The sequence below is a fragment of the Eschrichtius robustus genome, chromosome 3 (assembly GCF_028021215.1).
Source record: "Eschrichtius robustus isolate mEscRob2 chromosome 3, mEscRob2.pri, whole genome shotgun sequence".
NCBI classification, from domain to species: domain Eukaryota; kingdom Metazoa; phylum Chordata; class Mammalia; order Artiodactyla; family Eschrichtiidae; genus Eschrichtius; species Eschrichtius robustus.
In genome coordinates this window covers 105,119,914-105,145,469 of record NC_090826.1, presented here as the reverse complement: position 1 = coordinate 105,145,469, position 25,556 = coordinate 105,119,914, and the positions used below count along the sequence as shown (strand labels likewise).

At 39.6% G+C, this 25,556-nt stretch overlaps 1 protein-coding gene across 1 annotated transcript; it reads left to right on the top strand.

Annotated features, from left to right (window-relative positions):
- Nucleotides 1-15,939: 15,939 nt before the first annotated feature.
- Nucleotides 15,940-16,759, top strand: LOC137761248 (small ribosomal subunit protein eS4, X isoform-like). The gene has a single exon (XM_068538158.1). The coding sequence runs from the start codon at nt 15,947-15,949 to the stop codon at nt 16,736-16,738; it is 792 nt and encodes a 263-aa protein (XP_068394259.1). The 5' UTR covers nt 15,940-15,946; the 3' UTR covers nt 16,739-16,759.
- The last annotated feature ends 8,797 nt before the right edge of the window (nt 16,760-25,556 follow it).

The following is a 25,556-nucleotide window of genomic DNA, read 5'->3' as shown; positions in this document are numbered from 1 at the left end:
GACTTAATTAAATAATCACATAAATAAATTTTAGTTACTAATTATATAAGTGGTATGAAGGCAGTATGCATAGTGCTAAGAGGAGTTGTTAAGGAGATCTGATCTGACCAGTGAATGAAGGAAGATACCTCCAAGGAAGTGATGCTTGAGCTGAGAACCTAAGAATTAACAGGAGTTAACCAAGAGCTGAGATGGTCAGGTGGGGACAGCATAAATAAAGCCTGTGGCAGAAGGGCACATGCCAAGTTTGAGGAAATGAAGAGGCCAGTGTGCAAGGAAGTGATCAGGGTGGAGACATACACAGTAAGTGGATCATAAAAGGATCTGCAGGCCGTATGAAGGATTTTGCACTTTATTTTGAACACCCCTTTAAGTCAAGACTGGCTTGGAGGGAGGACAGAGTGGTTGTGAGATGCCAGTTGGGAGACTTTTGCTGTGCTACAGTAGATGGTGGCTCAAAACAGACTGGGACCTTGCAGATGAAGCAACGTGGCTGGATTTAAAAGATATTTAAGAGACAAAATGTACAAGACATGATGATGAGTTGAACATAGGAATAATGAGAAAAAGTTATTAAGGATGAATTTTAGCTTATATAATTTACTACAAAAAGAAACCTAGAAGAAGCCCAGAGGAATGTTCTGGAATTTAGTTGTGTACACATTGACTTAATTCTTTCTCCTCTGCTAGACTATAACAAAGTTAGGGATTGTTTGTCTTTTTCATCAGTATATATCTGGAAACTACCATATCACCTGCTCGTTACAGGTGTGCAATAGATTTGTTGACTGACTGATTCAAAAGGCTTGAATTCCTGCCTTGGGGTTGAATTTGTTGAAGAAGCTTGTGCTGTCAGATTAGCAGCTAGTGCCTCCTCCGAGGTGGCCCCTGGAGTTGCCTCCCCTCTGAATTCAGAAGTTGACCTCAACTTCAGCTCTGTCTTTTCCCACTCAAACACTATGTCAGTCTTGCTGATAAAAACAGGTCCTCAACCAGTGCAATCTCCTCTTGTCAGACCTTTCTCCACTCCATGTGGTTTTCCTCTAATTTTTTCACCAATGTATCCATTCCGAAGAAATGACTTCCCTGCAGCCACACTTACGGCCATATTCTCCTGAGGAATCTATGCTTGTGAAAACCCCCAAGGTCATCTGAAAATATTTTCAAAAAAGTCATCATCCTGATATTATTCATCTCTCATCCATTCCCAGTTAATAGTCTCTAACTCATGCCCCAGTAAATTTCAAAACTTCTTTGTCCAGTGTCTATTCTTGCTTAAACATTACATAAATGTTGCAGTCTTCCAAGTACAGTATAACATTGAATTCACACAAAGTACTTCTTCAGTCACAACCCAGAACAGTAACCAAGAAGGTCTGACTCTCACCACTAACCCCATTATTTCCTGAACACATATATCCTGTCCCTCATTCCAATAACAATAGCAGCTAACATTTATTGAGCACTTAACTCTGCTTCGTGGGTTATTCTAAGCACTTCACTTGTATTAATTTATTTAATCCTCACAACAATTCTATGAGGCGGGCATTGTTTCCGGTTTACAGATGATGACACTGAAGCATGGAGAGGTTAAGTAACTTGCCCAAGTTCACCTGGCTGGAGTGTGGCAGACTGGAGATTCACATCCAGGCAGTCTCAATTCAAAGTCCTTACCCTTTACCACGCCACATGCAGCCTCTACAGCTTTCCCCTTACACTCTGAGGGCAGGACCACCAGGGAGAAGTAGAATTCCAATTATATAGCTTGTTTGCTCCAAAACTTTTAAAGATAATCTGTTTGAGTCCAAATGAAGTTTAAATGTTTTTACCCTGGCATTGAAGTTCTTCCTAAGTATGGCTCAGACCCACATTTCCAGGCTTAGATGCCCATCCCCCGTACAGACCCAGTTCTTCTACCAACTCCTCCTCTGCAAATTCTTATGTCCATGTCTTTGCATGGATGCTCTCCTGCCCTCTGCATGTACAGAACTCCCCGTCTCCTTCAGAACCAGGCTCACATGTCTCCTTCATGAAGCTCTTCCTCATGCCCCTAACTCTTCATTTGAACTCGTAGAGCACCTTCTTTATATGTTTGCCATGGTACTTGTTACAATTTTTAAAAATATATTTATTTCATACAATGGGAGAAGTACACTTTTAGAGCTGAGTTGGACCTTAACTATCATCTGACCCAACGATTCTCATTCCTTTTTTTAAAAAACATAATAATACTTTGTTAAAGTAAAATGACCCATTTTAAAATGAAAAATTCAGTAGCATTTAGTATATTTATAATTTTGTACAACCACCACTTCTATCTAGTTAGTTCCAGAATAGTCTGATCACTCCAGAGTAAAACCCCATACACATTACGCAGTTTCTCCCTGTTTCTCCCCCACCCCACCTGTGGAAACCATCAACCTGTGTTCCGTCTCTATGGATTTATCTATTCTGGATCTTTCACATAAATGGAATGATATAGCATATGGCCTTTTGTGTCTGGCCTCTTTCACTGAGTAAAATGTTTTGGAGGTTTGTCCATATTGTAGTATATATCAGTACTTCCTTTTTATGGATGAATAACATTCCATTCTCTGTATACACTACAATTGGTTTATCCATTCTTTCATCGACGGACATTGGAGCTACTTCTGATTTTTGACTATCATGAATGGTGCTCTTTTGGGGCAAGTGTTTGGAGCTGCCTATTCTGCCATTTTGCTGACATCTAGCCTCATTCCTTTTTTCACATGAACTATTATTAGAAGCTTGATGTATAACAGATACAAATGGAGCTTCATAGATATAAAGAGATAGAAATGGAACATCTCTGCCTGAAGCCTAGTGTGTGGCCCTTGTTCCTCAAAGTAGACCACAGAGCTCTTTGAAGTCTAGAGTCCTCTGCAGAGCCCAGTTGGAAGGCCTCTGAGTTAGTCCATCTCCTCTGTGTTATAGAGGAAGAAACCGAAGCCCAGACTTTGCACTAAACCAGACAGCTGGTTAGTGTGACAGGGCACGCTCATCAAAATATGTTTAAATAATAAGAACATGATTTAGCAAGAATTAACCAAATTGAGATTAGAGGACACATTTTCAGGATACATAATTTATAATAAATAATCCACATCTTTGTTCAGGAAGACTTACAGAAAACCCAAGAAAAACCTGAACTCCTAAACTAACTCTCACAAATACAATATTTTATTTTATCATGAGAGATATGTATATATATCTGATTCTGTGGAAGTGGACAAATTTACAGTACAGTACATTTGCTGCACATTAGAATCACTAAGGAAAACTACAAAATTCTGATGCCTGGCCCCCAGCCCAGCCCAATTAAAGCAGGCTTTATGGAGGTGGGGACCAGGTATCAGATTTCGAAAAGATCTCCCCAGGTGACTCTAATGTTTAGGCAAGGTTGAGCACCTCTGGCTTTGGCTGTTGCTGCAAGAGCATTGTACTTATTCCTTTTTTTCTGTGTATTTTTATTCTTTTTAACATTTTTATTGGAGTATAATTGCTTTACAATGCTGTATTAGTTTCTGCTTTATAACAAAGTGAATCAGTATTACATATACATATATACCCGTATCTCTTCCCTCTTGCGTCTCCCTCCCCCCCACCCTCCCTATCCCACCCTTCTAGCTGGTCACAAAGCACGGAGCTGATCTCCCTGTGCTATGCGACTGCTTCCCACTAGCTATCTATTTTACGTTTGGTAGTGTATATATGTCCATATATACACTACCACCCTCTCACTTTGTCCCAGTTTACCCTTCCCCCTCCCCATATCCTCAAGTCCATTCTCTAGTAGGTCTGCGTCTTTATTCCCGTCTTGCCCCTAGGTTCTTCATGACCATTTCTTTTTTTTTTTTTTTTCTTGGTTCCATATATATGTGTTAGCATACGGTATTTGTTTGTCTCTTTCTGACTTACTTCACTCTGTATGACAGACTCTAGGTCCATCCACCTCACTACAAATAACTCAATTTCGTTTCTTTTTATGGCTGAGTAATATTCCATTGTATATATGTGCCACATCTTCTTTATCCATTCATCTGTCGATGGACACTTAGGTTGCTTCCAAGCCCTGGCTATTGTAAATAGAGCTGCAGTGGACATTCGGGTACATGACTCTTTTTGAATTATAGTTTTCTCAGGGTATATGCCCAGTAGTGGGATTGCTGGGTCTTATTGTAGTTCTATTTTTAGTATTTTAAAAATACTGTTTTTTTTTAGAACAGAACCCATACTGTTCTCCATAGTGGCTGTATCAATTTACATTCCCATCAACAGTGTATGAGGGTTCCCTTTTCTCCACACCCTCTCCAGCATTTATCGTTTGTGGATTTTTTGATGGTGGCCATTCTGACTGGTGTGAGGTGATACCTCATTGTAGTTTTGATTTGCATTTCTCTAATGATTAGTGATGTTGAGCATCCTTTCATGTGTTTCTTGGCAATCTGAATGCCTTCTTTGGAGAAATGTCTGTTTAGGTCTTCTGCCCATTTTTGGATTGGGTTGTTTGTTTTTTTTGATATTGAGCTACATGAGCTGCTTGTAAATTTTGGAGATTAATCCTTTGTCAGTTGCTTCATTTGCAAATATTTTCTCCCATTCTGAGGGCTGTCTTTTCATCTTGTTTATAGTTTCCTTTGCTGTGCAAAAGCTTTTAAGTTTCTTTAGGTCCCATTTGTTTATTTTTGTTTTTATTTCCATTACTCTAGGAGGTGGGTCAAAAAGGATCTTGCTGTGATTTATGTCATAGATTGTTCTGCCTATGTTTTCCTCTAAGAGTTTGATAGTGTCTGGCCTTACATTTAGGTCTTTAATCCATTTTGAGTTTATTTTTGTGTATGGTGTTAGGGAGTGTTCTAATTTGATTCTTTTACATGTAGCTGTCCAGTTTTCCCAGCACCACTTATTGAACAGGCTGCCTTTTCTCCATTGTATATTCTTGCCGCCTTTATCAAAGATAAGGTGACCATATGTGCGTGGGTTTATCTCTGGGCTTTCTATCCTGTTCCATTGATCTATATTTCGGTTTTTGTGCCAGTACCATACTGTCTTGATTACTGTAGCTTTGTAGTATAGTCTGAAGTCCAGGAGCCTGATACCTCCAGCTCCATTTCTCTTTCTCAAGATTGCTTTGGCTATTCGGGGTCTTTTGTGTTTCCATACAAATTGTGAAATTTTTTGTTCTAATTCTGTGAAAAATGCCAGTGTTAGTTTGATAGGGATTGCATTGAATCTGTAGATTGCTTTGGGTAGTAGAGTCATTTTCACAATGTTGATTCTTCCAGTCCAAGAATATGGTATATCTCTCCATCTGTTTGTACCATCTTTAATTTCTTTCATCAGTGTCTTATAATTTTCTGCCTACAGGTCTTTTGTCTCCTTAGGTAGGTTTATGCTTAGGTATTTTATTCTTTTTGTTGCAGTGGTAAATGGGAGTGTTTCCTTAATTTCTCTTTCAGATTTTTCATCATTAGTGTATAGGAATGCAAGAGATTTCTGTGCATTAATTTTGTATCCTGCTACTTTACCAAATTAATTGGTTAGCTCTAGTAGTTTTCTGGTAGCGTCTTTAGGATTCTGTTTGTATGGTATGTCATCTGAAAACAGTGACAGCTTTACTTCTTCTTTTCTGATTTGGATTCCTTTTATTTCTTTTTCGTCTCTGATGGCTGTGGCTAAAACTTCCAAAACTATGTTGAATAATAGTGGTGAGAGAGGGCAACCTTGTCTTGTTCCTGATCTTAGTGGAAATGGTTTCAGTTTTTCACCATTGAGGACGATGTTGGTTGTGGGTTTTTCATATATGGCCTTTATTATGATGAGGTAAGTTCCCTCTATGCCTACTCTCTGGAGGGTTTTTATCATAAATGGTTGTTGAATTTTGTCGAAAGCTTTCTCTGCATCTATTGAGATGATCATATGGTTTTTCTTCTTCAATTTGTTAATATGGTGTATCACAATGATTGATTTGCATACATTGAAGAATCCTTTCATTCCTGGGATAAATCCCACTTCATCATGGTGTGTGATCCTTTTAATGTGCTGTTGGATTCTGCTTGGTAGTATTTTGTTGAGGATTTTTGCATCTATGTTCCTCAGTGAAATTGGTCTGTAGTTTTCTTTTTTTGTGACATCTTTGTCTGGTTTTCGTATCAGGGTGATGGTACCCTTGTAGAAAGAGTTTGGGAGTGTTCCTCTCTCTGCTGTATTTTGGAAGAGTTAGAGAAGGATAGGTGTTAGCTCTTCACTAAATGTTTGATAGAATTCGCCTGTGAAGCCATCTGGTCCTGGGCTTTTGTTTGTTGGAAGATTTTTAATCACAGTTTCAATTTCAGTGCTTGTGATTGGTCTGTTTATATTTTCTATTTCTTCCTGGTTCAGTCTCAGAAGTTTGTGCATTTCTAAGAATCTGTCCATTTCTTCCAGGTTGTCCATTTTATTGGCATATAGTTGCTTGTAGTGATCTCCCATTATCCTTTGTATTTCTGCAGTGTCAGTTGTTACTTCCCCTTTTTCATTTCTAATTCTATTGATTTGAGTCTTCTCACTTTTTTTCTTGATGAGTCTGGCTAATGGTTCATCAATTTTGTTTATCTTCTCAAAGAACCAGCTTTTAGTTTTATTGATCTTTGCTATCACTTCCTGCATTTCTTTTTCATTTATTTCTGATCTGATCTTTATGATTTCTCTGCTTCTGCTAATTTTGGGGTTTTTTTGTTCTTCTTTCTCTAATTGCTTTAGGTGTAAGGTTAGGTTGTTTATTTGAGATGTTTCTTGTTTCTTAAGGTAGGATTACATTGCTATACACTTCCCTCTTAGAACTGCTTTTGCTGCATCCCATAGGTTTTGGGTCGTCGTGTTTTCATTGTCATTTGTTTCTAGGTATTTTTTGATTTCCTCTTTGATTTCTTCAGTGATATCTTGGTTTCTAAGTAGTGTATTGTTTAGCCTTCATGTGTTGGTATTTTTTACAGATTTTTTCCTGTAATTGATATCTAGTCTCATAGCATTGTGGTCAGAAAAGATACTTGATAAAATTTCAATTTTCTTCAATTTACCAAGGCTTGATTTGTGACCCAAGATATGATCTATCCTGGAGAATGTTCCATGAGCTCTTGAGAAGAAAGTCTATTCTCTTGTTTTTGAATGGAATGTCCTGTAAATATCAATTAAGTATATCTTGTTTAATGTATTATTTAAAGCTTGTGTTTCCTTATTTATTTTCATTTTGGATGATCTGTCCATTGGTGAAAGTGGGATGTTAAAGTCCCCTACTATGATTGTGTTACTGTCGATTTCCCTTTTCATGGCTGTTAGTATTTGCCTTACATATTGAGGTGCTCCTATATTGGGTGCATAAATATTTACAATTGTTATATCTTCTTCTTGGATTGATCCCTTCATCATCGTGTAGTGTCCTTCTTTGTCTCTTGTAGTAGTCTTTGTTTTAAAGTCTATTTTGTCGGATATGAGAATTGCTACTCCAGTTTTCTTTTGATTTCCATTTGCATGGAATATCTTTTCCCATCCCCTCATTTTCAGTCTGTATGTGTCCCTAGGTCTGAAGTGGGTCTCTTGTAGACAGCATATATATGGGTCTTGTTTTTGTATCCATTCAGCCAGTCTGTGTCTTTTGGTTGGACAATTTAATCCATTTACATTTGAGGTAATTATCGATATATATGTTCCTATTACCATTTTCTTAATTGTTTTGGGTTTGTTATTGTAGGTCTTCTCTTCTCTTGTGTTTCCTGGCTAGAGAAGTTCCTTTAGCATTTGTTGTAAAGCTGGCTTGGTTGTGCTGAATTCTGTTAGCTTTTGCTTGTCTGTAAAGGTTTTAATTTCTCCATCAAATCTGAATGAGATCCTTGCTGGGTAGAGTAATCTTGGTTGTAGGTTTTTCTCCTTCATCACTTTAAGTATGTCCTGCCACTCCCTTCTGGCTTGCAGAGTTTCTGCTGAAAGATCAGCTGTTAACCTTATGGGGATTCCCTTGCATCTTATTTGTTGTTTTTCCCTTGCTGCTTTTAATATTTTTTCTTTGTATTTAATATTTGATCATTTGATTAATATGTGTCTTGGCGTGTTTCTCCTTGGATTTATCCTGTATGGGACTCTCTATGCTTCCTGGACTTGATTAACTATTTCCTTTCCCATATTAGGGAAGTTTTCAACCATAATCTCTTCAAATATTTTATCAGTCCCTTTATTTTTCTCTTCTTCTTCTGGGACCCCTATAATTCGAATGTTGGTGTGTTTAATATTGTCCCAGAGGTCTCTGAGACTGTCCTCATTTCTTTTCATTCTTTTTTCTTTATTCTGCTGTGCAGTAATTATTTCCACTATTTTATCTTCCAGGTCACTTATCCGTTCTTCAGCCTCAGTTATTCTGCTGTTGATCACTTCTAGCGAATTTTTAATTTCATTTATTGTGTTGTTCATGATTGTTTGCTCTTTAGTTCTTCTAGGTCCTTGTTAAACGTTTCTTGTTTCTCCATTCTATTTCCAAGATTTTGGATCATCTTTACTATCATTATTCTAAATTCGTTTTCAGGTAGACTGCCTATTTCCTCTTCATTTGTTAGGTCTGGTGGGTTTTTACCTTGCCTCTTCAACTGCTGTGTGTTTCTTTGTCTTCTCATTTTGCTTAACTTACTGTGTTTGGGGTCTCCTTTTTGCACACTGCAGGTTCGTAGTTCCTGTTGTTTTTGGTGTCTGCCCCCAGTGGGTAAGGTTGGTTCAGTGGGTTCTGTAGGCTTCCTGGTGGAGGGGAGTAGTGCCTGTGTTCTGGTTGATGAGGCTGGATGTTGTCTTTCTGGTGGGCAGGTCCACGTCTGCTGGTGTGTTTTGGGGTGTCTGTGGCCTTATTATGATTTTAGGCAGCCTCTCTGCTAATGGGTGGGGTTGTGTTCCTGTCTTGTTAGTTGTTTGGCATAGGGTGTTCAGCACTGTAGCTTGCTGGTCGTTGAGTGGAGCTGGGTCTTGGCGTTGAGAGGGAGATCTCTGGGAGATGTTCGCCATTTGATATTACGTGGAGCTGGGAGGTCTCTGGTGGACCAGTGTCCTGAACTTGGCTCTCCCACCTCTGAGGCACAGCCCTGATGTGTGGCTGGAGCACCAAGAGCCTGTCATCCACATGGCTCAGAATAAAAGGGAGAAAAAAAAGAAAGAAAGGAGGAAAGAAAAAGATTTTTTTAAAAAGTTATTAAAATAAAAAACAAAAAATAATGATTAAAAAATTTTTTCTTAAGTAATTAAAAAAAAAGAAAGAAGAGAACAACCAAATGAAAAAAAAAAAAATTCACCAATGATAACAAGCACTGAAAACTATAGTAAAAAACAAACAAACAAAAACCGGACGGACAAAACCCTGCGACAAATGGTGAAAGCAAAGCTATACAGGCAAAATCACACACAGAAGCATACGTATACATGCTCACAAAAAGAGAAAAAGGGGGAAAAATATATATATATATTGTTGCTCCCAAAGCCTACCTCCTCAATTTGGGATGATTCGTTGTATTCCACAGATGCAGGGTACATCAAGTTGACTGTGGAGATTTAATCCGCTGCTTCTGAGGCTTCTGGGAGAGATTTCCCTTTCTCTTCTTTGTTCGCACAGCTCCTGGGGTTCAGCTTTGGATTTGGCCCTGCCTCTGTGTGTAGGTCGCCTGAGGGCATCTGTTCTTCACTCAGACAGGATGGGGTTAAAGGAGCAGCTGCTTCGGGGGCTCTGGCTCACTCAGGCCGGGGGGAGGGAGGGGTACGAATGTGGGGCGAGCCTGCGGCAGCAGCGGCCAGCATGACGTTGCACCAGCCTGAGGCGTGCCGTGTGTTCTCCTGGGGAAGTTGTCCCTGGATCACGGGACCCTGGCAGTGGTGGGCTGCACAAGCTCCCAGGAGGGGCGGTGTGGATAGTGACCTGTGCTTGCACACAGGCTTCTTGGTGGCGGCAGCAGCATCCTTAGCATCTCATGCCTGTCTCTGGGGTCCGCGCTGATAACCGCGGCTCACGCCCATCTCTGGAGCTCCTTTAAGCAGCGCTCTTAATCCCCCCTCCTCATGCACCAGGAAACAAAGAGGCAAGAAAAAGTCTCTTGCCTCTTTGGCAGCTCCAGACTTTTTCCCGGACTCCGTCCTGGCTAGCCGTGGCGCACGGGCCCCCTTCAGGCTGTGTTCACGCCGCCAACCCCAGTCCTCTCCCTGGGATCCGACCAAAGCCCGAGCCTCAGCTCCCAGCCCCGCCCACCCTGGCGGGTGAGCAGAGGAGCCTCTCGGGCTGGTCAGCGCTGGTCGGCACTGATCCTCCGTGTGGGAATCTCTCCGCTTTGCCCTCCGCACCCCTGTTGCTGCGCTCTCCTCCGTGGCTCCGAAGCTTCCCCCTCCACCACCCACAGTCTCCGCCCGTGAAGGGGCTTCCTAGTGTGTGGAAACCTTTCCTCCTTCACAGCTCCCTCCCACTGGTGCAGGTCCCGTCCCTATTCTTTTGTCTCTGTTTTTTCTTTTTTCTTTTGCCCTACCCAGGTACGTGGGGAGTTTCTTGCCTTTTGGGAGGTCTGAGGTCTTCTGCCAGCGTTCAGTAGGTGTTCAGTAGGAGTTGTTCCACATGTAGATGTATTTCTGATGTATTTGTGGGGAGGAAGGTGATCTCCACGTCTTATTCTTCTGCCATCTTGAAGCTCCTCCTTTTTCTGTGTATTCTTCCTGCAAAGCCTAGTGTACATGCCACATGACCTTTTCAGGCTACCCCAATTCACACTGCTCTCACCCTTCTCTGAATCACTGGGGCACTTTTGAGTTTCACTCATTTTGCTCTTAACCATGCCCTGACAAGCATTGTTTCTTGGTTCTTGCATGGATCGGCCTTCTGTCCCCAACTGGAATACAAGGTCTTGATGATCAGGAATAGAATCTGCACCCCCTTTTCCTTGCTTCTGCCTCACTTCTAAATAACCACTCCTAAAACCTGTGCTTCTTTGCTATTAAAAGTATAGTTATCCTGCTACTGACCTAGGGTTGAAGTGGTGTGTATTTGTGGATGGGCTGTGAAGACTGAATGTGATACAAAGTGAATGTGAATGTGAATGTTCTTTGGAAAGTATCACATGTTATTCACATACAAAAGATCATATTGCTATTGTAACTAGGAAGAAAAACAACCATCCTTATCTTTTTGCTTTCCAGGAAATATGCTGCAGAGAATTATAGAAAAAAGGGAAATCTCAATTTCCTTTCTAGTTAAATTCAAATCTGCTTCTATAAAAAAGGGACACGTTTCATTATTGTCAGGGGACTTACATATCTCATTTAACCCCCACAGTAGTTTTTCAGGGATTACTTTCATTTTATAGCCGAAAAAATAAAATTATTTAAGACCCTATTTGTAAAGGGTATAATTTGAACTCAGGTTAGTCCTACTCTAAAACCCATACCACTGTTTTCATACTCACATGTGTCTTAGAGTACATAAAAGTTGTAAATTTGACTGGAACTAAAAGATGGACTGGTTCTTGGTGAAGAATTATTTTCTGAAACAGGTTCACCATCCCTGTACAAATTGGTTCCAGGGGCTTGCTCCATCTGCTTTCTCCCACACTTCGTGTGTTACTTGTTGCATCAGGTATTGAATGCCAGATCTTCAGAGGGGATAAGCAAAGCATAGAAAAAGATAACTCTGGTCTGTTGTTATATCTCTATTTGCTTTAAGTCTAGAAATTCTGGCTAGTCTTTGAACAAGAAGTATGATACAGAGACTTAAGGGACTCCAAGATGGCCTCCTTATCCAAAACTATTTCTCCAAGAACCTTAGACTTTGAAAACTAGAGACATGTTTACAGTTCTTGAAATATTTCGAGAGAACCAAAGAGTGCCTAATATAAATAAAATACATGGCTTTAAAAGGGCTGGCAACTCAAGCCGATGGTGATAGGAACCAGGATTAGGGGCAGAAAAAGCAGAAAGCAGAGTCTTAAGAGTGGAGGAAGAAAGTGACTGGGACAAAGGACCCACTACTCCTCCATCCTCACCCCCATCAACCTCGTTGCGTCCTCCAGTAAGGCTCGCTGAGGGCCTCCTGAAATGAACAGCTCACTCCAGACATACCTTGCGCAAGCCGCTCTTGAACAGCCAACACTCCCTCTGAGGCCAGACTCAAACAATCCTTCTCAGTCCCGACTCCTGCAACAATCCTTCCCAGCAGGGTAATGAATGGAGGCTTCTGGCAAGCACCTGAAGGCCAACTCCTGTCTTTCAGGCTTAGATTTCAGGAAACAGCTTGGGAGGATGCTCTCCAGGCACCGCAACGCCTGGGGCTTGTCTTGGGATCTGTGGGAGAGGGGAGGCTAAGAGGGATTAAAGCTGCCCTGAAACCTTGTAGCCTGAGGGGGATTTGAGAGTGGAAGAGGAGGGGGGTGGATCAGCTCAGCTGCTTCACCTTCCCAGATAATCCATCACTGCCACTGTAGCGGCAGGAAAGCAGTCCCGTAAACTGTCTGCCTGGAAGGAAGGATAACCTGCCGCTGGCTTTTATTTTCAGTTGAATTATAACACTTACCTTCTCATCTGGCCTTTCATCAAGAGGCTTAAGTGTTTTTCTTTCTGTGGGCCTTACTGGCCACGTTTCCCCATTCATTATCAGCATAGGAGCCTGCCATGCTGAACCCATGTGCGTCCCCACACCCCCAACTCCCCATCCTCTGGGGGCTCCTTAGCAGCAACAGTTTTATAATTCAGAACAGACTCTCCTCTGAGCAATTGATCTTACAAATACATTACAACTGGTTTTAACAGGAGTTACCAAAGGCAGGGATTTCAGAAACAAGATGTGAACTCCCCAAAAGATGGGGCACCATAAATACCTCTAACATCTTTGACTTTACCTGTAGTGCTTGACTATGCCTTTTGGAAATCTTCTGTATGTTTGGGGCTAAGAGGGATGGTGGGCTGAGAGTTTGGGGTCATTTAAAGGTTATCATTAATAGGCTTGTTACCTTTAGGAGAGAATTATGGGTTGTTTAGGGCCAGTAGGGTAAAAGCTCTGAAGTCAGAGTGCCTGTGTTCTAATCCTGGCTTGTATAACCATGAGCAAGTGATTTAAACTCTCTGAACCTCAATTTCCACCTGAAAAATGGATATAACAGTAATACCAACGTCATAAGATTGCTGTAAGAGTTAAATGTCCTGATCCACTTAAAAGTTCTTAGCACAGAGACTGACACTGTATGTGCTCAGTGTTAGGTATCATCATTTATTCATTCATTCACTCATTTATTCACAACATGGTTACAATCATCTATATGCTGTTGACTCTACCTCCAAAATATACCTCAAATGCAACCACTCTTCTCCGTCTCTCCTGTCAGTATCCTTCAGCACATCACAATCATTCTCCAGCTGAACTTTTCCAGTAGCTACTTAAACTTCTACTCTTCCCCTCCCAAACTCATTCTGCCCACAGCAGAGATATCTTTTAAAAAGGTAAAACTGATCATGTAACTTTCATGCTTAAAACTTCTCAGTGGATTTCCATCACTCTTTAAGATTAGAACTTCTCAAAGTCCTAAAAAGCCTTGCCTGATTTTGCTTTTGATTAAATCTCAGTGTCAAATTATCCTGTTTGTTTTTCTCCTTCCCTCCCTCTCCTTTTCCTTCTTTTCCTCCTCTTCTTCTCCTTTCCTGCCCCCTCACCAATTAACCTCTAGCCACAGTGTCTTCCTGTGTCAGAAAATGGCTAGTTCCTGAGCAAACCACTACTCTGAGCTCTCAATTAGAATGAGACCCAAAGATGATGTTTCTTATCACTATTTGCTTTTAGGTGTGGCCATTGACTGAGTCCTGCCAGTGAAATGGGAGCAGAGTTAAAAGGTTACCACTTTAAGCCTGGACCATAAAGGACCCCCAGACACAGTCTTTTCTTTCTTTCTTCATCTGTTAGCTGGATGTTGCTGTAAATGAAAACCTCAGCCATCAAATGGAAAATAACTGTTTACTACATTAAGCCACTGAGATTTTGGAGTTAAATTATAACAGTTAGCATTACCTTAACTAATACACTCTTTCTCTGTTTCTCAGTCATTTCACTTGCTGTTCTCTCTGCCTGAAATATTTATTCCCCAGGTCTAATTCCAGCTATATATATGGCTGGGTCATGGCTTCTTCACATCTCAGCTCAAATATTAACTTCTCAGGCAAGGTTCCCATAATGCCCCTGCCTAAAAGCTTCAGGGAGGAAACCTCAGGGAGTGGAATATTGCCTGAAAATAAATAAGTGAATTGAATGAACAAGTGAAAAAATAAAATATTTAATATACACTGAGTACCTTGGGGCTGAAGGAAGTTTTGATGTATTTGGTGATAAGAAAATTAAATTCTTTATGACAAGTGTATTAGGGTCCTTCAGAGAAACAGAACCAATATTCAGTGCAATTCATATATATATGATATAATATATAGAACCAATAAGATATTGAATGTATCATATATATGTATATATGCGTATATAAATTGATTATGGAATCTGAGAAGTTTCGCACTCTGTTGTCTTCAAGCTGGAAACCCAGGAAAGCCAGTGGTCTAATTCTAGTCCAAGTCTAAAGACTTGAGGACTAGGGAAGCCAATGGTGTAAATCCAAGTCAGAGCAGGAAAAGACCAATGTCTCAGCTAAACAGGCAGGCAGGAAGAAGACAAATCCTCCCTTTCTATGCATTTTGTTCTATTCAGGCCCTCATGGATTGGATGATACCTGCTCATGTTGGGGAGGGCAATCTACTTCACTGAGTCCACTGATTCAAATGCTAATCTCATTCAGAAACACTCTCTTAGACATAGTGAGAAATGACATGTAATCTGGGCACCCCTTGGCCCTGTCAAGTTGGCACATAAAATTAACCATCACAAATTCCTAACACATTTATAGAAGAATTTATAAGAAACATGGAATAAAATGAGATGGTATACATTTAAAAGAAGAGTTGAAAGAATAAAGAAAACCTCTTAAGAATCTATAAGGTAGTCAATTATTATTACCTCCATTTTGCAGATGAGGAAATAGGGCTTAGAGAGTTTTCCTTACTTTGCCAAAAATTACACATCTGGTAAATGTTTGAGTTAGGGCTACAAGCCAGTCTTTTGACTCCAAATTCTATGTTCCTAGTACCAAGGAACAACTTTATTTTGTACTCAAATCCTGCCCATCACTCAATATCCAGTTTAAATATTATTTCTTCCCATAAGATTTTCTTTGGTATATAATACATACTTCCATTAATGAAGTACTGAGCAGTAAATGTACTGCTGCCTTGTGCAGTAATGGTACATTTAAATCTACCCTCACTAGACTTGTTCTCCCATTTGTTTTTCATTTACTTATTCATTCTTTCTTATATTCACTTATTCATTCAACAAATGCTACTTAAAGCCAATATATGCTAGGTGCTGCGGCTAAAAAAGGAAATAAGAAACTATCCTTTCCCTTGAGAAAATTACAAACTAATAAGGGTGATACATAAGCAAGCCTCTTTGATCATGGAGAGAGAAGACATGAGCTAAAGATACAGGAGCTCAGGCCTCAAGTGAAACCATGCTTATGAGCTTGAACTTCCCATTTCTAGACATTTTACAGAAAAGAGAAATTAACTTATATATTATTTAAGCCACTTTATATTAGTCTGTTTTTCTAGTAACAAAATACCATTTCTAATTGATGCTTGGACCTAATATAAAATATTTTAACGGCAAGAAAAGTGTGCTCATTTAATCACAGTTTTTTTTTCAATCTGTCTGCAGACATATATAAATGGAATAATTATAGAACTAGAGAGGGGAAATGACTACATACGTGTTTCAACCCAACTGAATTGCATAAACTGAATAGCTACTGTTCCTATCAAGAATATCGAGTTCGCTCTTTCCGTGCCTAGCGCAGTCATGGCTCGTGGTCCCAAGAAGCACCTGAAGCGCGTAGCAGCTCCGAAGCATTGGATGCTGGATAAACTGACTGGTGTGTTTGCTCCTCGTCCATCTACCGGTCCCCACAAGCTGAGGGAATGTCTCCCCCTAATTATTTTCCTAGGGAACAGACTTAAATATGCCCTAACAAGAGATGAAGTAAAGAAGATCTGCATGCAGCGTTTCATTAAGATTGATGGCAAGGTCCGCACTGATATAACTTACCCTGCTGGTTTTATGGATGTCATCAGCATTGACAAGACTGGAGAGAATTTTCGTCTGATCTATGACACCAAGGGTCGCTTTGCTGTTCATCGTATTACACCTGAGGAGGCCAAGTATAAGTTATGCAAAGTGAGAAAGATCTTTGTGGGGACAAAAGGAATCCCTCATCTGGTGACCCATGATGCTCGCACCATCCGCTACCCGGATCCCCTCATCAAGATGAATGACACCATTCAGATTGATTTGGAGACTGGCAAGATTACTGATTTCATCAAATTTGACACTGGTAACCTGTGCATGGTGACTGGAGGTGCTAACCTGGGAAGAACTGGTGTGATCACTAACCGGGAGAGACATCCTGGTTCTTTTGATGTAGTTCATGTGAAAGATGCCAGCGGCAATAGCTTTGCCACCCGGCTCTCCAACATTTTCATTATTGGCAAAGGCAACAAACCATGGATCTCTCTTCCTCGTGGAAAGGGTATCCGCCTTACCATTGCTGAGGAGAGAGACAAGAGACTGGCAGCCAAACAGAGCAGTGGATAAAATGATCTCTTAAGTGACGTGACTGGGAAAGTCTTTTTACTTATGGATAATACTACATAATTAAAATCCTCTTTAGTGTTAAAAAAAACAAAAACAAACAAAAAAAGAATATTGAGTTCCTGTGTCTTATTCTTTAATGCTAGGTCGTGTTCCAATAGTGTGGGAAATTGCGTGGGAGATTTTTACATCAGCATATCCCTTTCACTTGGGACACCCTAGAGGGCTCCAGAGATAGAATTAATATGACTGGGTGCCCACCTTGTGAAGTTGTAACATAAATGAGATACACTCTCCAGTTCATCCAGTTCAGCTCTGCTCTGGGGAAGGGGCAGATTTCTTGCTAGTTCATTTGTATCTTAATTGAAATTGGCATTGATTAGGGGAAAAGGCAGAATCTTGGGTGTCCCTTGATACAGAACATATCCCCTATTTTAAAAGATGAAGACTTACAAGGTCTGGAGTATGCAAGGGGAGAGTGAGTGCAATGCCATTTTCCCTTTCAATTAGGATACAGTTGGTAGGGAAAATAGAGTTGGGTAAGATGACGCCTGTTTGTGCTAGGTAGTTGTATATCAGTCTTTTGTGGAGGCTTTTGGTTTTGTTCCCCTCTAAGTATACTCAGCAAAAAGTTCTTCTCCTACCCTCACTTCTTAATTTCTAAGCCCTTGTTTATCTTAAAGTACTTGGGGGACATAGGAAGGTAGAACACATATTTATATTTAATGTATAATTAACTTTATGTGTTGAATATGTTATAAGAACTATTGGAGTATTATTTGTAGCCTTATTTTCTCAGATACAGGGAATCCCATTTTGTCTGAAATGAATAAGATACCCCGACATCCAGTTGGCTTTGAACCCATAGCACACTTGAACAGTTACTTGGAAATTGGGTATTGTAACTGGACCCAATTTGGAACTGGGTCCTCAGAAATAGGTTTTGATTCAGCCTTCTAGATTCAGTAAGTGTTTCTCATTTGTTTGAAGCAAAAAAATTAGTATCTTGATTCCCAAGTTTGCTTTTATGGGAAACTTCAAATGAGAAGGCCAGTGACCAAGCTAAATCACTGATTTGAAAACATGGTAGTTTGAACTTCTTGGAACTAAGGATGTTGTTGGAAAATTAAAGCTCCCTTAAAAACTTGTATCAACCACAAAAATTTTTAGAATCTTAGTTTACCAGTCTGGCTGAGAAATCTATGAAAAAAATTGAAATAATTTTTAAAAAGACAATGCAGTTTAAACCCCCATTTGGAATAAATATTCCTTTTGCTTTATTAAATTCAGGAAAGACTCTTCTTCAGCTGAAATGCTCTTCTTTACTTATGGAAGTGTTAACATCAGAAGGGACCTAGCTTGGGGTGTAACCTGGGCTGGTAGCTGTATCATGACACTCTCCTTTTGCCTGGGCATCACCCTTTCTGATGAAGAGAAAGAGCATGGAGTTGGGGAGGGCCTGGTGGGGCAGAGGCAGTGATTCTTCCTCCAAGCCTAGAGCAGAGAAGCTATTCCAGGATCAGAAAAGGAAAGTGAATGCCTCATCCCCAGGAAGTGAATGCATCATCCTTTCCTAAAATCCATTTGATTTCTAAAGGCGAGGAACTGAATGACTGGCAATGAAGATCTAAGGGAGTAATTGTTTTCATGTTTGATATGTAGTAGTTGTGAAGTAGTATCCTCCTAAGTAGGAACTTTTCCATATGGATCCTGTGGCAGGTTGTGTTTTCTAATTATGGAGAGATATATATATGTGTGTGTGTGTGTGTGTGTATTCCCCCCCCCCCCGCATTTCACATAGTCTTCCTATAATGAGACATTGACCACTGACACTTCTCCACTGAGAAGTAAAGTCTGTGTTCCCTCCTCTTAAACCAGAGTGGACCTTTGTAACTGACTTGTTCAACAGTATGTGACAGCAATGTCATTGCATGACTTCTGATGCCCAGTCACAATGGGCAATATTGCATCTGTCTGGCTTTCTCTTTCTTTGGATGCTCAACTTTCAAACAAGCCAATGTGCTGTGAGGAAGTCCAAACTAGCTCATACCAAGAGATCACATGGAGAAGCCCATGTGGAAAGGAACTGAGGCTCCTAGCCAACAGTCAGAATCAACCACCATACCTGTGAGTGACTGAGCCATGATGTGCTTCCAGCCTCCACCCTAAGGGCCTGTGCAGCTGACACCAAGTAGAGCAAAGGTTAATTGTCTCTACTGAGCCCTGCCCAAATTGCAGATTTTAGAGCCAAATAAATGAGGTAATTATTTTAAGCCAACAAGTTTGGGGTGGTTACACAGCCATCAGATAGCAGGAAAAGGGATTGTTAAATGTAAATCTGTATACAGAGTACTTCTAATATGCTCAAGTATTTCTACCAACTGGTTTTCTTACCATAGGTCTTCAATTCAAGCTCAAGAAAATCTAGTATTAACATTATACATTTTCAGTGACCTCAAATGGTGTGTGTGTGTGTGTGTGTGTGTTTGCCTGAATGTGAGTCTCATTTATTCTCATGTCCATAAAAGGCAGGGAGAAAGCAAATGTAATTATCCTTGGTGTGAGTTGTAAAAGGACCTGCTTGAAATGGGCCACCAGGTACAGTAAGAGAAAATAAAGAACCCTTTGGCAACTGTGTTTACACTTCCAGTAGCTACGAGCAAGCTGTTAGAGTAGCTGCTCTAATATTTCAGGCATAGCCCAAATTCACCTTTGCAGCAAAACAACCTGGCCTGTTTTTGCCTAAAGCCAAGTCAATAAAATTAAAAGAGTAACTCCAACTTAACCATGTGCTTTTTACACAGTGAAAAAATTTTACTCCTAAATTAATAAAATCTACAGGTTACCAACAGAAATCCAATTACTAAAACTAACCCCATAAAGAAAATCTGAAAAACAATACTTAAAAACTAATTAACATGTGGGGTATGGTGATAAATATGAATGAGAGAAATGCACAAGAGAGTAGGTAAGAAAAATCATAGGACAGTGGCTTGGACATGGGATAAGATCAACGAGTGAGCATCTGTGGTGAGGATGAACCATGGTGATGGTGAAGATGATGCCCAGATAATTTTTAAATTCTTGTATTTTTCTGACATTATTTCTATTAAGCTTCACCATGCACTTAGAACCACGAGTTTTATATATCTGTTCCTTTAAAAGATCCAGCCAGGGTCCATTCCCTTCTTACTCTCCTGAACCAGCGACCATGTTTCCAACAGAAACAAGCGTTTGCCACTTCGTTCTCCTTCATGGATTATGTATATATCTTGAGCTGATACTTCATTTTTGCAACCTGCTTTCCACCCTCTCCCCGATCTTCTCAGTTCCTAACCACTATGTACATTTTCTTACACAGTTCATTCTAAGACTTTAGACTTGGGAACTAGTACTTCTCCTTTTGCCGTGATTCATGGCTTCCCTCTAGAGCTATACTTTGACCTCACAGACTTTATAATAGTGTTTTCAGTGCTCTGGGTTTGGTCCAGGGTTGTCCCTACTGTCCTACTCTTGGCATAGCTCCATGTGCCAGCATTCCTGGCTCTGCAAATGAGACCTAGTCAGGGACTAATTTAAGAATCATCTAGCAGACTCTTATTTCACAAATACAAACCCAGGCCCCCCAAAGTTGAGAGCCCTGTACGGAGTAACATACCCAATATTGAAAGGATCAGGGCTATCCCCCTTTTCTCTTGAATCCACTCATTTTCTAGTTTTCTCTTAACATATCACTGTTTCCTTCCTTACGCTTGAAAATTAGTGTGTCTGACTGCAGTCAGTGATCAGTTCTTTGTAGGAAAATGCAACGACAGTCGATATAAGATCCCTAGACTTGTACCTTTAAATACTTTCTCATAGGTAAGTTCATGGTTAGACTTGATGAGCTGTCTGCATGGCCTGTAGGTTAATCCAGAGTTTGATATAACTTTAGCACTAAATTTCCCCAAAGCCAAGCTGATCTTCTTGGCTTTTCTTTCTCGGTTTTCCATATGTTAAAATAGTTAAAGAACAAAACCCCATTGTTTACTGCAACCAAGTAGAACATTTGATTCTAATAGAAAGCACAGACAATAACTTCACCATGGTGGAAGGTCACACCCACCAAAATTAAGGACTGTCTGTAATTGTTCTGACCACTGTGTTTCAGTCCAGAGAGACTGAGAGGAAGAGCTAGACCTGCAGGACCCTTCCCAAAGGCATACTGGTAATGCATGTTTTCCTGGAGCTCTAGGATTTAACAGATTTGTTTGGCTGCAAGATGGAGATTCTATACTTAAAGCCTATCAGTTGAACATGACAAAGACTGAAAATGCGTTCCAATTGGTGTAAAATACCTTGATACAAGGAAATAACTATTCCAAAGAGACAAGCAGAAGAGGATCATCAAGTGACATAAAAACCAGGTGAGATGTAAGGAGCTTAGAGGTCTTCACTCCATCCTAACAACAAATAGAAAGCTAGAACAAACTGAAAAATCAACAACTCTTCCTAGATCCATCAGGGAAGTGAGGTCACAGGGCAAACTGCTCTCCCCCAGATTGGAGAGACAGTCAGATACAGAGACTCACAGCTTACCAGAGCAGAAACCCATGATCAGAAGCCTCTGTGGGAACGAGTGCCAGGTCTGGAATCGCTGGAAGCTCAGTGTGGGCAAGTATGAGAGTTAAAACCTCTAGAATGAGTCATGAAGGGCCTACACTTTGTGAGTTCTACCTTCAGGAGCTCTACCAGGTCCTCACAGTGAATACTGAAAAATCTCATGCTCTGGCAGGGGGAGAGGAAAAGGAACCATTTTGAAATACATCAGAGAACTCTGTTCTTCTTAACCAGGCCTTCACTCAGGGGAATCTAGTCTACCAGATCCTAACTTACCAGGAGGAAGGGAAATAACCAACTCCAGCCTCCTCTAGCCATCCTGTCCCACCTAAGAGGGTGTGTTTGTGTGGAGCAGCACTGGTAAAGTTCTCAATCCAGGGGCACAGGCTCACCAAAATACTGAGACCTAATCATAGGACTATAGAACGCTTCCCCACCCCTACACCTTATGACCATATTACTAAAGGTTTGTTTCCACAGCTCCTTTTACCCAGTCCACCAATCAACAAAAATTACAAGGCATACTAAAAGGCAAAAAACAAACAGACACACCAACATAGTTTGGAGAGACTGAACAAGCACGAGAACCAGAGTCAGATATGGCAGGAATATTGAAATTAATAAACCAGAAATTTTTTAGAGCTATGATTAATAAACTAAGGGCTTAATGGAAAAATAGGCAACATGCAAGAATAGACAGACAATGTAAGTGGAGAGATGAAATTTCTAAGCAAGAATCAAAAAGAAATGCTAAAGATCAAAAATACTGTAACAGAAATGAAGAATGCCTTTGATGGGCTTATTAGTAGACTGGACATTGTTGAGGAAAGAATCTCTGAGCTTGAGCATATAACAGTAGAAACTTACAAAACTGAAAAGCAAAGAGAAAAAAGACTGAATAAAACAAAATGGAATATCCAAGAACTTTGGGACAATTAAAGAAGGTGTAATATATGCATAATGGAGATATCAGAAGAAGAAAGAGAGAAAGAAATAGAAGCAATAAAGACTAACGGTCTCCCCCAAATTAATGTCAGATACCAAACCACAGATCCAAGAAGTTCAGAGAACACCAATCAGGATGCATGTAAAAAAAACCCACTATACCTGCGCATATCATATTCAAACTTCAGAAAATCAATGATAAAGCAAAAATCTTCAAAGAAGCCAGAGGAAAATATTTGTAAAAGACATATCTGATAAAGGACTGTTATCCAAAATATACAAAGAACTCTTACAACACAAAAATAAGAAATCAAATAACCCAATTAAAAACTGGGCAAAAGACTTGAACAGACAACTCACCAAAGAAATTATCCTGATGGTAAGTAAGCATATGAAAACATACTCCACATCATACATATGCTATCAGGAAAATACAAATTGAAACAACAATGAGATACCATTAAACACATATTAGAATGGCCAAAATCCAGAACACTGACAACACCAAATGATGATGGGGATGTGGAGCAAGCGGAACTCTCCTTCACTGCCAGTGGAAATGCAAGATGGTACAGCCACTTTGGAAGACAGTTTGGCAGGTTTTTTTTTTTTTTAATAAAATACTAAACATACTCTTACCATATGATCCAGCAGTCATGTTCCTTGGTATTTATCTAAATGAAGTGAAAACTTAGGTCCATAAAAAACCTGAACACAGATGTTTACAGAGGCTTTATTCATAATTGCCAAAATTTGGAAGCAACCAATCCTTCAGTAGGTGAATGGATAAATAAACTGTGGTTCATCCAGACAATGGAATATTGTTCAGTGCTAAAAAGAAATGAGTTATCAAGCCATGAAGACACAAAGGAAACTTAAAATTCGTATTACTAAGTGAAAGAAGCCAACCTGAAAAGGCTACTTACTGTATGATTCCAAGTATATGACATTCTGGAAAAGACAAATCTATGGAGGCATTAAAAAGGTTAGTGGTTGCCAGGAGTTAGGGGTGAACAGATGGAACACACGGGATTTTTAGGGCAGTGAAACTAACCTATTTTATATAATACTATGGTGGTAGATACATGTCATTATACATTTGTCAAAACCCATAGAATTTATAATACCAAAACTGAACCTAATGTGAACTATGGATTTTAGTGGTAGTGATATGTCAATATAGGTTCATCATTTGGAACAAATGTACCACTGTAGTGGGGGATGTTGATGGGGAGGGTGAGTGTGTGTGTGGAACAGGGGGTAAATGGGAATTCTCTCTGCCTTCTTCTCAGTTTTGTTGTGAACCTAAAACTACTCTAAAAACTAAAGTGCATTAGTTTAAAAAAAAAAGCCAGGTGACAAAAAGAAAAAGCCCAGACAGAACCAGGGCTGTAATTTCCGTCTGCTATTCTTGGCTGAAGGGTTCTTCCATGCCCAAGTGAGGGGGGCTATTCATGGCAAATACTCACAGTAAACTACTTAATAATGTTTTCAATTACAATAGATAAATACATCATCTGGCCTGGTATTGTCTCCAGTCCCTGTATGTGTATATATATCATCAATATCAATACTGATATCTGTATGTATGTGATTTATATATTGCAGTGCATGGGTGTGTGTATTTCCATAAGCATACTTTTTTAGTGAAATGTATATACAGTCATCCCTCAGTATCTATGGGGGATTAGTTCCAGGACCCCTCTCAGATACCAAAATTCTCAGATGCTCAAGTCCCTGTATAAAAAGGCATATATTTGCATATAACTCAAGCACATCCTCCTGTATACTTTAAATCATCTCTAGATTACTTATAATACCTAATACAATGTAAATACAATGTAAATGCTATACAAATTCAAGTTTTGCTTTTGGGAACTTTCTGAAATTATTTTTACAAATATTTTTGATCCAAGGTTGGTTGAAACTGCCTTTGCAGGACCCATGGATGCGGAAGGCCAACTATAGTTTTTGTTCAAATGTGAACTTATTCATTTGCAATCAGCAATTTTCCTTGGTGTGTACCTTCATGATATTTCCTCTCTCACAGATGTCTGGCTTGCCCCTTCTGCAGTACCTATTACAAACTGATGGTAGTTCCTAAAATACTTCATACTACAGTCCCTATTTCTGCCCCTTTCCACATCCTGTTCTCTGTCTGAATTTCCCTACCCTCTTTATTTTAAATTTCATTAATTTGAATTCCATCAGGTAAAAGGTCCTTTCCAGAAGATTTTACTGACTTTGTATACAATAAAATGCAGAGACTCTGAGCAATTCAACAAGTTTTGGCAAATGTGTACACTCAGCGTATACAGAAATGTAAATCACCACCTCGATAAAGATGTGGAATACCTTCATCATCGCGGGAAGTTTTATCATGCCATTTTGCAGTCAATACACCCCATTCTTATGGTAGGTACTGATCTAGTCTTCATCATCACGGCTTAGTTTTCCCTATTCTAGAACTTCATATAAATTCAGTTGTACACTATGAACTCTTTGGTGTTTGGCCTCTTGTGTTCAGCCTAATATTTCCTAGGTTGATTCATGTTGTAGCTTGTATCAGTAGTTTATTTCTTATTGCTGCATCATATTACGTGTTTATTCATTCACCAGTTGATGGACATTTGGGTTGTTTCTACTTTTGGGCTATTATGATAAAGCTGTTATGAATATCCTTTATATGACCTATTATGGACTTAGTTTCTCATTTCTCTTGGAAGAAGCTATCTAGTCGGAGTTTCTGGACCGCATAGTAGGTGTATGTTTACCTTTTAAAGAAATTGTCTATTTTCTGAATTGATTGTGCTGTTATACATTCTCAACAAAACTGTATGAGAGTTCTAGTTGCTCCGCATTCTCACTAATGCTTGGTATTGTCTATCTTTTTAATTTTATTCACTGTGATTTTAATTTGTGTTTCCCTGGTGACCTATAATGTTGACCATCTTTACATGTGCTTACTAATCATTTATATGTCTTTTTGGATAAGTGTTGGTTCATGAGTTTTACTCATTTTTATTGAGTTTTCTGTCATTTTAGTGATGTTTTATAGGAGTTTTCCATTTATTCTAGGTGAAAGTCTTTTATCAAATACATGCATTGCAGATATTTTCTCTCACTATATGACTTTTCATTTCTTCAGTGTCAGTTTTCAAATGAAGTTTTTATTTTGATGAACTCTAATTTATAATTTTTTTGTGGTAGTGTATTGTATCTAAGAAGTCTTTGCCTATCCCATAATGACAAAAACTCTTTTATATTTCTTTTAAAT